Source organism: Procambarus clarkii, chromosome 36, assembly GCF_040958095.1.
Source record: "Procambarus clarkii isolate CNS0578487 chromosome 36, FALCON_Pclarkii_2.0, whole genome shotgun sequence".
Taxonomy (NCBI): Eukaryota; Metazoa; Arthropoda; class Malacostraca; order Decapoda; family Cambaridae; genus Procambarus; species Procambarus clarkii.
The window spans coordinates 23,712,412-23,729,484 of record NC_091185.1 but is presented as its reverse complement, the minus strand read 5'-3'; the positions used below and the strand labels follow the sequence as shown (position 1 = coordinate 23,729,484).

Genomic DNA, 17,073 nt, shown 5'->3' with positions numbered 1-17,073 from the left:
TCGCACTTTGATGGTGCTACATAGCCTTCCCGGTTTGGTGCCTTCTTTTGATAATTACCTTACCTTACGGGCAATTCATGCCTGTGCCAGCTCTAGGGTGGCTTAATCTTTATCAATCAATCAAAAGCCATTCAACATGCCTGTTCCTAAAGAGACTCCGTAGTTTTTAACATAACAAGATTTATAATTAATCCTTCAGGATGGCTGATATGCCAGAACAACCGTCTGTGTTAAAGGACTTTCAACTGAAGGATGAGAAAGAGGAGGAGCCTACAGGAGCCACCAATAATGTCAAGGACAACGGCGAATGGAAAGAAGTCTTCGTGAAAGGCTATGCGCCTGAGAATGAACTCCCATCTGAAGGTTAGTATGTTTGTGTTGTAATATTTATCCTTTTTAATTTTGAGCTTCAATTAGTCACTTAATTGACCTAATGATTTATATTACTATACTAGGAAATACTAGGAAATAGAATACTAGGAAAGTAAACTGTTACAATTTGGATATATCTCAGTCCGAAGCTAATTATGAACCTGTAAATTACCCAAAATATTTCCTCCACAAAAACCGTGTCTTTTAGTTAGCCTCGAGTCTAATTTACTGTTTTACAACGTCACAAAAAGGTATTCACCTATGTCAGATATATTATAAAATGACATAGTTTATATTAGTATTCACAATATTAAATTTTTGATGCAGGTTTATCACGTGGTGGCCACGAGATACTTGGGACGATGTCATTGGCGCTGAGTGGCCAGCCCAACGATGTTCTACAGGAAACCAATGAGAGCGCCAACACTGCCTTAGAGTCACACAGTTCCCAGTCTAATGTCTGCAGAGAAGCAATCTTGCAGACAAGCAATCACCAGTCCTTCAAAGTCTTACAAACAACCATGCGGTTTAAGCATTCCTTATTCAGCAGCGAGTCTATTACAATTACATTTGGCGGGGCTAGTAATGAGAACGTAGTCCAGCAGAGGGCGGACGTAGTCCAGCAGAGGGCGGACGAAGTCGAGGAGATCGAGGACAAAATGAAGAAAAATGCGGGCAAAATTAAGAGAAGCAAAACCGATGGACATCAGTCACCATATTCAACATGTATGACAGAAAACTTTGTCTCCTGTTCGTCTTGCGGCGTTTTAGTAGTCTCGATAGGTCACTTGCAGACAATCAATCACCACTCCTCCAAAGTCTTATTAAACGACATGGAAGTTTGTATTCATTCCATATTCAGCAGCGAGCCTATTACAGGTGTAATTGGTGGGACCAGTAATGAAAACGAAGTCCAGCAGAGGGCGGACGAAGTCCAGCAGAGGGCGGACGAAGTAGAGATGGAGGACAAAGTGAAAAAGAATTCGAGCAAAATTAAGACAAATAAACCCAACGGACGTCAGTCACCATATTCAATATTTCCAGAAAAGAGTGTGTCCTGTCCATCTTGCGGCATTTTAGTAGCTTCGATAGGTCACTTGCAGAGGCACCAATCGGCCCATGGTGCCAACAAACGCTTCAAATGTTCCGTCTGTGACTGTTCCTTTACACGGAATAGTAACCTGAGGGAGCATTTTCGATGTGCTCATAAAATAATCCCAAAATTCACTTGAAATAAGCGGATGAAAAATGTATTCATGTTTCAGCTCCCAGTGATTTAATTCCGTTAACGTAACCAATTAGTGGCCAATTAGTTCTGACCATGGTAAGAACATTAGTTCTAACCATGGTAAGAACATTAGTTCTGACCATGGTAAGAACATTAGTTCTGACCAAGGTAAGAACATTAGTTCTGACCATGGTAAGAACATTAGTTCTGACCATGGTAAGAACATTAGTTCTGACCATGGTAAGAACATTAGTTCTGACCATGGTAAGAACATTAGTTCTGACCATGGTAAGAACATTAGTTCTGACCATGGTAAGAACATTAGTTCTGACCATGGTAAGAACATTAGTTCTGACCATGGTAAGAACATTAGTTCTGACCATGGTAAGAACATTAGTTCTGACCATGGTAAGAACATTAGTTCTGACCATGGTAAGAACATTAGTTCTGACCATGGTAAGAACATTAGTTCTGACCATGGTAAGAACATTAGTTCTGACCATGGTAAGAACATTAGTTCTGACCATGGTAAGAACATTAGTTCTGACCATGGTAAGAACATTAGTTCTGACCATGGTAAGAACATTAGTTCTGACCATGGTAAGAACATTAGTTCTGACCATGGTAAGAACATTAGTTCTGACCATGGTAAGAACATTAGTTCTGACCATGGTAAGAACATTAGTTCTGACCATGGTAAGAACATTAGTTCTGACCATGGTAAGAACATTAGTTCTGACCATGGTAAGAACATTAGTTCTGACCATGGTAAGAACATTAGTTCTGACCATGGTAAGAACATTAGTTCTGACCATGGTAAGAACATTAGTTCTGACCATGGTAAGAACATTAGTTCTGACCATGGTTAAGAATATTAGTTCTGACCATGGTAAGAACATTAGTTCTGACCATGGTAAGAACATTAGTTCTGACCATGGTAAGAACATTAGTTCTGACCATGGTTAAGAATATTAGTTCTGACCATGGTAATGTAAGAACATTAGTTCTGGCCATGGTAATGTAAGAACAATACTTACTTACTTTCACAATATGTACATATTTTACTTTTTTTGAACCGGTGAATAACATTTTGATATTATTTGTACATTAATTCTGAGCCATTTTTAATTTCTACCTTCTTTAGCATTGTTCTGTATATAATGTTTTTTATGACTTTCTGTATGGCTTCACAATATGTATATATTCTGTTTATTATATCTTGAAAGTTCAAATAACCAAATATTGTGTACTTTCAATTAAAATCGAATCTGCATTTTAATCTCTCGACAAAGTAATAAAGGTTACTGATGTACAAAACGGCGTCTAATTTTATCCATCCAAAGTCATACATATATCTTAAATAATCGTGAAACGTATATTACATTGCAATTTGTTCCTGCCCCCCTCTTTGGGTGGTGTACGTGCTGAAGGGCACCGTGTAGGGGCCTTGTGAGCCATCGGACCACCCGCTGGAGGGGTCGCCTGCGAGAGGCTGCCCTGAGTGGATGGTTGGGTGACCAGGCTGGGGCGACAGGGGGACTGGGGTCTTAGCACCAGTGTGGGAGAATGAACGAAGTAGTAGGACTCCCCTGTTGAAAAGGGGGAGCACCGCTGGGGACGACACACCCTTCCTGCACTGGCCCGCGCTCGCCCTCCCTGGCTGACCTGGTAGGTGGTATCCCTTGGTTCCAGGTCCCATTTCTTTTGTTTGGTTTGCTGTATGGATAATGACTTGCCTTCTATTACCCAGGCTCATGGGGTGGGCGACCAGGCCCCTGAGTCGGACCGTCCTGGAAGACCGGGATCTGTAGCCCCCGCTACGGGACCCGGTTTAGGCCCAGACCCTCTTCCTCCCTGCTCCCCTCCCTCCTCTGTGGTTGGGTCGAGCCCCAAGCCTGCTGAGGTGACTGTTTCGTCCCCTTGCACGGCTCCATCCTTTGTGACTACTGTACCTTTCGTCCCGTCTCTCTCTAAGGGTTCTCATCGCCGTCCCCGCCATGGCCGCTCTCGTATGCTCCCTTCCCATCCTACTTCGTTCCATGCTTTGTTTGGTCCTGATACGTGGACTAAATACTTTGACCTCCAACCTTTGGATTCAACTCCTCCTGATGATTTTTCCCTTCATAGGCATCTTGTCGATTCCGTGGATGCCTCTATCACCTTCAACCCCACTCGTCTTGGTACCCGTGTCGTTGCTGCTCCTTCTCAGGATGCGGCCACCCGCTTGGCCGCCTTATCCTGCCTTGGCGAGACCCCTGTTCGGGTCTCGAAGAACGCCCGATTGAATGCCAGTGTTGGCACTGTTTTCCTCCCACACCATGTTGCGACCGGTGTTAGTGATCTCAAGGACTGCCACGAGGATATCAAGCATATCCTCAAGGCTCAGGGTCATTCTGTACTCCAGATGGATACATTTACTCGTCCCCCTCGTGGTCATCACCGTCTGCCCCTTAGGGTTGTGAAGGTTACCTTTGATGGTAAGTCCCTTCCGCCCTCTTGTCATTCTTGCTGGTGTCAGATGCTCCGTTCAGGAATATATTCCCTCTCCGAGGCTCTGCGGTAAGTGCTGGAGGTTTGGGCATGGTACCCTCAAATGCTCTAGTCCTGTCTCTCTCTGTCCCCTGTGTGGAAGCGAGGGTCACTCTAAGTTAGAGTGCACTTCTTCCCAGGCCCGCTGCCTCAATTGCGGTGAGGCCCACCCTACTTTCTCCCGTGCATGTATTCGCTACAAACTTGAGGCGGCTGTCCTCAGCTTGAAGCACAGAGACAGTTTGTCTTTTCCTGAGGCTCGGCGCCAAGTTCATCGTCTCCCCTCTTTCGCCGGTTTCTCCTATGCTCGCGTGGTGCGCTCTTCCTCTCCTCGTCCTTCCCGCCTTCCTCAGTCTCACAACCGTTCCCGAGCCTTAGACCCGGACACACCCACCACCACCTCCGCTGTTTCCCTCCGTTCTGTTCCGAAGGGTCCCCCTCCTGGTTCTCTGTCTAGGGCTCCCCTTCTTTCTACCCAGTCTGTCACGTCTCCTGTGTCTTCTATTTCCTCTCCTTCTAGTCCTCCTTTCCGTCCTTCTCCTCCGTGTCCTGGCTCTCCACGCCGTCTGACTGTGCGTGCCGACGTCCATCGCTCTCCTGATGGTTGTGTTGCTCGCTCTCGATCTTCTTCTCCTATCGAGACACTGGAGTCTGTTGCCCAGTACGTTGCTGCTGGGACGCCTGTATCTTTGAGTCAGAAGCGGAAACCTGGCTCCTCTCCTTCCTCCTCCCCTGTCGGTAAGAAAGCTTCGCTTTCTTCTTCACCCCCTCTCTGATTCTATCATTCCTTCCCCTCCCGCTTCGGTGGTGGTGCCCCCTGTTCCTACTGTGGCGGGTTTCTTTAGCCCCTGGTTCCATCTCGGTTACTGCCCTTGCTGAGGTGCACTCCCCACTTTCTGCCCCCCCCCCTCCTCCCCTTCCTTCTCCTCCAGACCCTGCTCGTCCACCTTTGATCCGTCCTCCTGCTTCTTGCCCTCCTTCTTTACTCAGTTTACCCATGCCCCCTAACCCTGACTTCGCTGACCCTGATCCTGACTCCGTGCTTTTTTAGCGTGCTGTGTTCCTTCTTCACCTTTGTTTCTTCTTTGCTCTCTGTTGCTCTCCTCTCTCTCTTTGCTGATGTCTTTTCTCCAGTGGAACATCCGTGGATTTTACGCCAATTTCCTTGACCTCCAACTTCTCATTTCACAGTTTTCGCCCCTTTGTGTCTGTCTCCAGGAGCCGATGCTTGGTTCTCGTCCTGGTAGCTTCCATGGCTATTCTTTTCTCTCCCCTTCCCCAGCTGTCGCTGGGGTCCATAATTCTTCTGCTCTCTTGATTCGTTCCGATGTTCCCTTTGTCCCCTTACTTTTTTCCTCGCCTCTCCACTGTTCTGCCGCCCGTAGGCGGCAGAACAGTGGAGAGGCCTCATGGGAGAGGCCTACTCTGGAAGTGAAAGATTTGTGTAAACCTGGGGTAGTATTTGCCAGTGTTTTGGGTATCCCTAAGAGTTGTGTTGTGTTAGGGTACCACGTGGTCTCACTACCCTAAGCTGACTCAAGCTTCAAGTTCTTCCCTAGTAGTACTTTACCTTAGCTTGTTCTCAGTGTAAACCTTGTATCCTGCTTATGTGGACCAAGGCTTTTAACGTAAGATAGTGTGGTAAAGTAATTATTATTATTGTTATTGGTGAGAATGTATATGGGGGTTGTTAATGGGTTAATAAGTAAGTTAGTTGAAGGAGTATCCATTCTTCCTGTGTAGGAGATATATGATCAACCTCTAGACTGACATTATCTTGTAGCCAATTAATATTCACTGTGGATATTTTATTTTGGGGGGCCGGGCCTTTTAGATCTCCCATATTTGATAACTCTTAATGCTAACTACTGCCCCTACATCCATTTATACCAGATCCCCCATAGTACAGCCCGCTATTTGTAACAGACTGCTTCATGTCTGGCAATTTTTTCCTGTGTCTTACGACAGATGAAACCATGGCTGCCGTATTGGTCTTCCTGTGCATGGCTGCAAATACACCGGTGCTCGGTGGAGGTAGGCGGCAAGGCGCAGGGCAACACCAATACTTAGGGTCCGATGATCCAGGCGGGTGCCCAAGGCGGAATTAGGGACTGCCAACAGGAAGTCCCTGGCATGGGGCGCTTGCACAGCTAGGAGACGCGCTCTGTCCTTCCTGGAAGCTGCCTCCAGCAATGATGTAGCGATGTTCTCCACTTTGGGGCTATCCCATTTGGACTGTTTGCAGTCATTTAGAAAAGTCAGTCGAGGGTGAGAGTTGACAAGAGTGTCCCACTGATTGGCTCCTTTCGTGAATTTGGGATCATGAATCCCAATGGATCCTCTTAGGTATTCCGGTAGTATTTCCTTAACTAATTCACCTGTAGCACTGGTCGAGGATAAGACTGCCGGCAATGTTAACTGTGTCGCCTTGCGAATACCTATACCCCCCGAGTCTAACTGGGAGCGTTGCTTGGTCCCATTGGTCATCTTACAGGGAGAGGTTTAACACTTTCACGGTTATTGACCTTAGGAGTGAGTCATATTCTGTTAATTTTGGGCTATCGAGGGAGGGAGCACACCTTAGAAAATAGGTCAGTCTTGGCAAAGTAAGGCACCTTGTGAGAAGGTACAAAGCAACGTTCACTTTCTTTCATATTTCTCTGTGGATTTTCCGCATATATATATATATTTATATATATATATATATATATATATATATATATATATATATATATATATATATATATATATATATATATATATATATATATATATATATATATATATATAATATATGTATGTCGTACCTAGTAGCCAGAACGCACTTCTCAGCCTACTATGCAAGGACCAATTTGCCTAATAAGCCAAGTTTTCATGAATTTTTTGTTTTTCGACTACCTAACCTTACCTAACCTAACTTTTTCGGCTACCTAACCTAACCTATAAAGATAGGTTAGGTTAGGTAGGGTTGGTTAGGTTCGGTCATATATCTACGTTAATTTCAACTCCAATAAAAAAAATTGACCTCATACATAATGAAATGGGTAGCTTTATCATTTCATAAGAAAAAAATTAGAGAAAATATATTAATTCAGGAAAACTTGGCTTATTAGGCAAATCGAGCCTTGCATAGTAGGCCGAGAAGTGCGTTCTGGCTACTAGGTACGACATATATATATATATATATATATATATATATATATATATATATATATATATATATATATATATATATATATATAATTATATATATATATATATATATATAAATATATTATATATATATATATATTATATATATATATATATATATATATATATATATATATATATATATTATATATATATATATATAATTATATATATATATATATATATATATATATATATATATATATATATATATATGTCGTACCTAGTAGCCAGAACGCACTTCTCGGCCTACTATGCAAGGCTCGATTTGCCTAATAAGCCAAGTTTTCCTGAATTAATATATTTTCTCTAATTTTTTTCTTATGAAATGATAAAGCTACCCATTTCATTATGTATGAGGTCAATTTTTTTTTATTGGAGTTAAAATTAATGTAGATATATGACCGAACCTAACCAACCCTACCTAACCAACCCTATAACCTGTTGTTATATTATCATAGCAATATGGAAGTTGTAGTTAAGGACCTGGTGACTCTAGTGGGAGCCCTGAGGACAGAGTTGGACTCTCTGCGGGAGGAGGTGCGTCAGCTTAAAGAACAACGAGAAGTAACGATGGAGGAGACCAGTAGTAAAGGGACCTCGTCTTGGAGAGTTGTGAAAGACAGGGGCCTTAAGAAGACTTTGATAAAGCCGCCTTCAAACGCCATAGCAACTTCTAATTCATTTGACGTTTTGGAGGACGAGTGCTGTGGTGAGACTGCGGATCGCGCAAAAGGGAAAGCAACGAAGAGAAAGGAAGCGCAGGCCCCTCAGAAAGTAAAGGTACCTAAGCAAACATTAGTTGTGGGAGATTCCCAGATAAGGTATTTGGATAGAGCGTTTTGTGCTAGAGATAGGGGGAACAGGTTAAGGGTTTGCTATCCCGGAGCTGGCATTGGTGATATTATAAACAACATGAATGATATTATGGCTGGTAATGGGAACAATCCCATTATTTGCATTAGCGTGGGAGGAAATGATGTTGGTCGAGTTAGGAGTGAGGAACTGATTCAGAGGTATAAAACAGCCATAGAATTAGTTAGGAGCAAGGGAGGAATCCCGATCATATGTGGCATTCTTCCAAGAAAGGGAGTGGGAAATGAATGGATATCGAGGGCACTTGGTGTCAATTGCCGGCTGGAAAGATATTGCAAATCAAATGCAATATCTTTCATAGACAACTGGGAACACTTCTGTGGAAGAAATGAAATGTATGCTCGTGATGGGGTGCATCTATCGAGAGCTGGGGTTGTTGCTGTTGCGAACTCGTTGGAGGAAGTGGTTAGAGGTGTTTGTTTGGGTTTAAACTGTTAGTAGATAGAGGTATGGGAATTGATTTGGAGGAAGGAGGTAATAAAAGTATGTGTTTGTGGGAGAAAGGAATTGGCAAAACGATCAGGGAAAGAGAAGGTCCGCAAAATAACAATTCACTTAGGGTATATTACACTAACAGTAGAAGTCTAAGAAATAAAATTAACGAATTAAATGCTCTTGTCTGCACAGAAAAAATAGATATTATTGCACTTACCGAAACGTGGATGAATGTAGAAAATAGAGAACTATTAGCTGAATATCAAATATACGGATTTAAACTATTTCACACAGATAGATATATTAGACGAGGAGGTGGAGTAGCCATATATGTTAGGGACAATTTGAAATGTAGTCTCAAAGAGGGAATCAAAACAGAGCCACACACAGAAACTATTTGGATAGAATTAAACGAAAAAGCTAATAATATTATAATAGGAGTAATATATAGGCCACCAAATTTAGACAGAATGGAAGCAAAGCACCTATGGGATGAAATATCTAGAGCATCTAGATCTTACAGTATTTATGTCATGGGTGACTTTAATTTTAGCGGAATAAACTGGTTGAACAAAACAGGGAATAGTGAAGCAGAAGATTTTCTAGAATTAATTGACGATTGCTTTCTTACGCAACACATTAAGGAACCAACACGGGAAAATAATATTTTAGATTTAGTGTTAACTAACAGGGAAACGCAAATTAATGACATCGAAATAGGGAGTGAGCTAGGGAGCAGTGATCACAAAGAAATCAGATTTAGCATAGAATGGAATAGACCAGTAGGAGAAAATTCTGTTAAAGTGCCAGATTTTCGAAAAGCTGATTTTAATAGCCTAAGAAATTTTTTGGGTCAAATTGATTGGAAAGTCTTGGGTATGGGGTGTGGGCCGGTCTTGGAGCGAGACATGAACCCAGCGATAGGTGACTTAAATGGGGATTTCGATGTGGATTCAATATATAACTTATTTAAGAATATTCTAAACAAAACACAGGAACGTAGTATACCATACAAATTGAATAGATCGAATACTAATGACCCAAAGTGGATAACAAAGAATTTGAAGAACCTTATAGGTAAAAAGAGAGCTTGGTACAAAAGGATTAAAAATGGGGAGGTCACTTTAGAACAGGAATTCGTACAACTGGTTAGAAATGTTAAAAAAGAGATAAGGAAAGCAAAAAGAAACTATGAAGTTCGCATAGCAGGGCAAGCAAAGACAAATCCTAAAGGGTTTTTTCAGTTATATCGTACTAAGACTAGGGAAAGGATAGGTCCAGTAAAAACTGATACAGGTCAAATAACAGATAGTGATGAAGAGATGAGTAGTATTTTTAATAAATATTTTGTATCTGTATTTACTAAAGAGGAACTTAAGAACATAAGAACATAAGAACAAAGGTAACTGCAGAAGGCCTATTGGCCCATGCGAGGCAGCTCCTATTCTATAACCACCCAATCCCACTCATATACTTGTCCAACCCGTGCTTGAAACAATCGAGGGACCCCACCTCCACAATGTTACGCGGCAATTGGTTCCACAAATCAACAACCCTGTTACTGAACCAGTATTTACCCAAGTCTTTCCTAAATCTAAACTTATCCAATTTATACCCATTGTTTCGTGTTCTGTCCTGTGTTGATACTTTTAATACCCTATTAATATCCCCCCGGTTATGTCCATTCATCCACTTGTAAACCTCTATCATGTCACCCCTAACTCTTCGCCTTTCCAGTGAATGCAACTTAAGCTTTGTTAATCTTTCTTCATATGAAAGATTTCTAATTTGGGGAATTAACTTAGTCATCCTACGCTGGACACGTTCAAGTGAATTTATATCCATTCTATAATATGGCGACCAAAACTGAACTGCATAATCTAAATGGGGCCTAACTAGAGCAAGATATAGCTTGAGAACCACACCAGGTGTCTTGTTACTAACGCTGCGATTAATAAATCCAAGTGTCCGATTTGCCTTATTACGAACATTTATGCATTGATCCTTTTGTTTTAAATTCTTACTAATCATAACTCCCAGATCCCTTTCGCAATCCGACTTCGCAATCACAACACCATCTAGCTCGTATCTTGTAACTCTATCATCATTACCTAACCTCAGAACTTTACATTTATCAGCATTAAACTGCATCTGCCAATCCTTTGACCATTTCAAAACCCTATCTAGATCAACTTGAAGTGATAGTGAGTCCTCCTCCGAATTAATTTCCCTACCGATTTTCGTATCATCGGCAAATTTGCAAATGTTGCTACTCAAACCTGAATCTAAATCATTTATATATATTATAAACAACAGAGGTCCCAGGACAGAGCCTTGAGGCACTCCACTTACAACATTTTCCCACTCTGACTTGATTCCATTTATACTAACTCTCTGTTTCCTTTGGTATAGCCATGCCCTAATCCAGCTTAATATAGCACCCCCAATACCATGAGACTCTATCTTTTTAATCAGTCTTTCATGTGGCACTGTATCAAAAGCTTTGCTAAAGTCAAGGTATACAACATCGCAATCCTTACCACTATCAACTGCCTCAACAATGCTAGAATAAAAAGATAACAAATTTGTTAAACATGAACGGCCATTTATAAAACCATGTTGCGACTCAATTATTAATTTATGTTTTTCAAGATGAAGACGAATTTTATTTGCTATTATAGATTCGAGTAACTTTCCCACAATAGACGTTAGGCTAATTGGTCGATAGTTAGACGCAAGTGATCTATCTCCTTTCTTAAAAACTGGTATCACATTAGCAACTTTCCAAAACTCCGGCACTCTGCCTGACTCTATTGATTTATTAAATATGGTTGACAGTGGGTCACAAAGCTCCTCTTTGCATTCTTTAAGCACCCTGGCAAACACTTCATCTGGCCCTGGGGATTTGTTTGGTTTGAGTTTTACTATTTGTTTAAGAACATCCTCCCTGGTAACTGTTAAACTCGTCAACCTGTCCTCGTCCCCACCCACATAGACTTGTTCGGCTGAAGGCATATTGTTAAGTTCCTCTTTAGTAAATACAGATACAAAATATTTATTAAAAATACTACTCATCTCTTCATCACTATCTGTTATTTGACCTGTCTCAGTTTTTAATGGACCTATCCTTTCCCTAGTCTTAGTACGATATAACTGAAAAAACCCTTTAGGATTTGTCTTTGCTTGCCCTGCTATGCGAACTTCATAGTTTCTTTTTGCTTTCCTTATCTCTTTTTTAACATTTCTAACCAGTTGTACGAATTCCTGTTCTAAAGTGACCTCCCCATTTTTAATCCTTTTGTACCAAGCTCTCTTTTTACCTATAAGGTTCTTCAAATTCTTTGTTATCCACTTTGGGTCATTAGTATTCGATCTATTCAATTTGTATGGTATACTACGTTCCTGTGCTTTGTTTAGAATATTCTTAAATAAGTTATATATTGAATCCACATCGAAATCCCCATTTAAGTCACCTATCGCTGGGTTCATGTCTCGCTCCAAGACCGGCCCACACCCCATACCCAAGACTTTCCAATCAATTTGACCCAAAAAAATTCTTAGGCTATTAAAATCAGCTTTTCGAAAATCTGGCACTTTAACAGAATTTTCTCCTACTGGTCTATTCCATTCTATGCTAAATCTGATTTCTTTGTGATCACTGCTCCCTAGCTCACTCCCTATTTCGATGTCATTAATTTGCGTTTCCCTGTTAGTTAACACTAAATCTAAAATATTATTTTCCCGTGTTGGTTCCTTAATGTGTTGCGTAAGAAAGCAATCGTCAATTAATTCTAGAAAATCTTCTGCTTCACTATTCCCTGTTTTGTTCAACCAGTTTATTCCGCTAAAATTAAAGTCACCCATGACATAAATACTGTTAGATCTAGATGCTCTAGATATTTCATCCCATAGATGCTTTGCTTCCATTCTGTCTAAATTTGGTGGCCTATATATTACTCCTATTATAATATTATTAGCTTTTTCGTTTAATTCAATCCAAATAGTTTCTGTGTGTGGCTCTGTTTTGATTCCCTCTTTGAGACTACATTTCAAATTGTCCCTAACATATATGGCTACTCCACCTCCTCGTCTAATATATCTATCTGTGTGAAATAGTTTAAATCCATATATTTGATATTCAGCTAATAGTTCTCTATTTTCTACATTCATCCACGTTTCGGTAAGTGCAATAATATCTATTTTTTCTGTGCAGACAAGAGCATTTAATTCGTTAATTTTATTTCTTAGACTTCTACTGTTAGTGTAATATACCCTAAGTGAATTGTTATTTTGCGGACCTTCTCTTTCCCTGGTCGTTTTGCCAATTCCTTTCTCCCACAAACACATACTTTTATTACCTCCTTCCTCCAAATCAATTCCCATACCTCTATCTACTAACAGTTTAAACCCAAACAAACACCTCTAACCACTTCTTCTAACGAGTTCGCAACAGCAACAACCCCAGCTCTCGATAGATGCACCCCATCACGAGCATACATTTCATTTCTTCCATAGAAGTGTTCCCAGTTGTCTATGAAAGATATTGCATTTGATTTGCAATATCTTTCCAGCCGGCAATTGACACCAAGTGCCCTCGATATCCATTCATTTCCCACTCCCTTTCTTGGAAGAATGCCACATATGATCGGGATTCCTCCCTTGCTCCTAACTAACTCAATGGCTGTTTTATACCTCTGAATCAGTTCCTCACTCCTAACTCGGCCAACATCATTTCCTCCCACGCTAATGCAAATAATGGGATTGTTCCCATTACCAGCCATAATATCATTCATGTTGTTTATAATATCACCAATGCCAGCTCCGGGATAGCAAACCCTTAACCTGTTCCCCCTATCTCTAGCACAAAACGTTCTATCCAAATACCTCATCTGGGAATCTCCCACAACTAATGTTTGCTTAGGTACTTCCTTTACCCTCTGAGGGGCCTGCGCTTCCTTTCTCTTCGTTGCTTTCCCTTTTGCGCGATCCACAGTCTCTCCACAGCACTCGTCCTCCAAAACGTCAAATGAATTATTTGAATTATTGATACTTAACAATATGCCTTCAGCTGAACAAGTCTATGTGGGTGGGGACGAGGACAGGTTGACGAGTTTAGCAGTTACCAGGGAGGATGTTCTTAAACAAATAGTAAAACTCAAACCAAACAAATCCCCAGGGCCGGATGAAGTGTTTGCCAGGGTGCTTAAAGAATGCAAAGAGGAGCTTTGTGACCCACTGTCAACCATATTTAATAAATCAATAGAGTCAGGCAGAGTGCCAGAGTTTTGGAAAGTTGCTAATGTGATACCAGTTTTTAAGAAAGGAGATAGATCACTTGCGTCTAACTATCGACCAATTAGCCTAACGTCTATTGTGGGAAAGTTACTCGAATCTATAATAGCAAATAAAATTCGTCTTCATCTTGAAAAACATAAATTAATAATTGAGTCTCAACATGGTTTTATAAATGGCCGTTCATGTTTAACAAATTTGTTATCTTTTTATTCTAGCATTGTTGAGGCAGTTGATAGTGGTAAGGATTGCGATGTTGTATACCTTGACTTTAGCAAAGCTTTTGATACAGTGCCACATGAAAGACTGATTAAAAAGATAGTCTCTCATGGTATTGGGGGTGCTATATTAAGCTGGATTAGGGCATGGCTATACCAAAGGAAACAGAGAGTTAGTATAAATGGAATCAAGTCAGAGTGGGAAAATGTTGTAAGTGGAGTGCCTCAAGGCTCTGTCCTGGGACCTCTGTTGTTTATAATATATATAAATGATTTAGATTCAGGTTTGAGTAGCAACATTTGCAAATTTGCCGATGATACGAAAATCGGTAGGGAAATTAATTCGGAGGAGGACTCACTATCACTTCAAGTTGATCTAGATAGGGTTTTGAAATGGTCAAAGGATTGGCAGATGCAGTTTAATGCTGATAAATGTAAAGTTCTGAGGTTAGGTAATGATGATAGAGTTACAAGATACGAGCTAGATGGTGTTGTGATTGCGAAGTCGGATTGCGAAAGGGATCTGGGAGTTATGATTAGTAAGAATTTAAAACAAAAGGATCAATGCATAAATGTTCGTAATAAGGCAAATCGGACACTTGGATTTATTAATCGCAGCGTTAGTAACAAGACACCTGGTGTGGTTCTCAAGCTATATCTTGCTCTAGTTAGGCCCCATTTAGATTATGCAGTTCAGTTTTGGTCGCCATATTATAGAATGGATATAAATTCACTTGAACGTGTCCAGCGTAGGATGACTAAGTTAATTCCCCAAATTAGAAATCTTTCATATGAAGAAAGATTAACAAAGCTTAAGTTGCATTCACTGGAAAGGCGAAGAGTTAGGGGCGACATGATAGAGGTTTACAAGTGGGTGAATGGACATAACAAGGGGGATATTAATAGGGTATTAAAAGTATCAACACAGGACAGAACACGAAACAATGGGTATAAATTGGATAAGTTTAGATTTAGGAAAGACTTGGGTAAATACTGGTTCCTTACCACTATCAACTGCCTCAACAATGCTAGAATAAAAAGATAACAAATTTGTTAAACATGAACGGCCATTTATAAAACCATGTTGCGACTCACTTATTAATTTATGTTTTTCAAGATGAAGACGAATTTTATTTGCTATTATAGATTCGAGTAACTTTCCCACAATAGACGTTAGGCTAATTGGTCGATAGTTAGACGCAAGTGATCTATCTCCTTTCTTAAAAACTGGTATCACATTAGCAACTTTCCAAAACTCTGGCACTCTGCCTGACTCTATTGATTTATTAAATATGGTTGACAGTGGGTCACAAAGCTCCTCTTTGCATTCTTTAAGCACCCTAGCAAACACTTCATCCGGCCCTGGGGATTTGTTTGGTTTGAGTTTTACTATTTGTTTAAGAACATCCTCCCTGGTAACTGCTAAACTCGTCAACCTGTCCTCGTCCCCACCCACATAGACTTGTTCGGCTGAAGGCATATTGTTAAGTTCCTCTTTAGTAAATACAGATACAAAATATTTATTAAAAATACTACTCATCTCTTCATCACTATCTGTTATTTGACCTGTCTCAGTTTTTAATGGACCTATCCTTTCCCTAGTCTTAGTACGATATAACTGAAAAAACCCTTTAGGATTTGTCTTTGCTTGCCCTGCTATGCGAACTTCATAGTTTCTTTTTGCTTTCCTTATCTCTTTTTTAACATTTATAACCAGTTGTACGAATTCCTGTTCTAAAGTGACCTCCTCATTTTTAATCCTTTTGTACCAAGCTCTCTTTTTACCTATAAGGTTCTTCAAATTCTTTGTTATCCACTTTGGGTCATTAGTATACGATCTATTCAATTTGTATGGTATACTACGTTCCTGTGCTTTGTTTAGAATATTCTTAAATAAGTTATATATTGAATCCACATCGAAATCCCCATTTAAGTCACCTATCGCTGGGTTCATGTCTCGCTCCAAGACCGGCCCACACCCCATACCCAAGCCTTTCCAATCAATTTGACCCAAAAAATTTCTTAGGCTATTAAAATCAGCTTTTCGAAAATCTGGCACTTTAACAGAATTTTCTCCTACTGGTCTATTCCATTCTATGCTAAATCTGATTTCTTTGTGATCACTGCTCCCTAGCTCACTAGGGAGCAACCAATTGTGGAACCAATTGCCGCGTAACGTGGTGGAGGTGGGGTCCCTCGATTGTTTCAAGCGCGGGTTGGACAAGTATATGAGTGGGATTGGGTGGTTATAGAATAGGAGCTGCCTCGTATGGGCCAATAGGCCTTCTGCAGTTACCTTTGTTCTTATGTTCTTAAGAACATAAGAACATAAGAACAAAGGTAACTGCAGAAGGCCTATTGGCCCATACGAGGCAGCTCCTATTCTATAACCACCCAATCCCACTCATATACTTGTCCAACCCGCGCTTGAAACAATCGAGGGACCCCACCTCCACCACGTTACGCGGCAATTGGTTCCACAAATCTACAACCCTGTTACTGAACCAGTATTTACCCAAGTCTTTCCTAAATCTAAACTTATCCAATTTATACCCATTGTTTCGTGTTCTGTCCTGTGTTGATACTTTTAATACCCTATTAATATCCCCCTTGTTATGTCCATTCACCCACTTGTAAACCTCTATCATGTCGCCCCTAACTCTTCGCCTTTCCAGTGAATGCAACTTAAGCTTTGTTAATCTTTCTTCATATGAAAGATTTCTAATTTGGGGAATTAACTTAGTCATCCTACGCTGGACACGTTCAAGTGAATTTATATCCATTCTATAATATGGCGACCAAAACTGAACTGCATAATCTAAATGGGGCCTAACTAGAGCAAGATATAGCTTGAGAACCACACCAGGTTTCTTGTTACTAACGCTGCGATTAATAAATCCAAGTGTTCGATTTGCCTTATTACGAACATTT

General features: G+C 40.6%; 1 protein-coding gene across 3 annotated transcripts in view; it reads left to right on the top strand.

The window, feature by feature from the left end:
- Positions 1–17,073, top strand: part of LOC123756156 (protein CLP1 homolog) — a 60,288-nt gene that overhangs the window by 28,087 nt on the left and 15,128 nt on the right. The window contains exons 2-3 of one of the 3 annotated variants that reach the window (XM_045739222.2): positions 200–363; positions 700–1,846. The exons of 1 other annotated variant lie outside the window; for it this stretch is intronic. In XM_045739222.2, coding sequence (XP_045595178.2) covers positions 201–363; positions 700–1,604 — 1,068 coding nt within the window. In that variant the 5' untranslated portion in view covers position 200 and the 3' untranslated portion in view covers positions 1,605–1,846. Of the gene's footprint in view, positions 1–199; positions 364–699; positions 1,847–6,100; positions 6,164–17,073 lie in introns of those variants that run through there. One more of the 3 variants, XM_069336577.1, reaches the window with a different exon arrangement.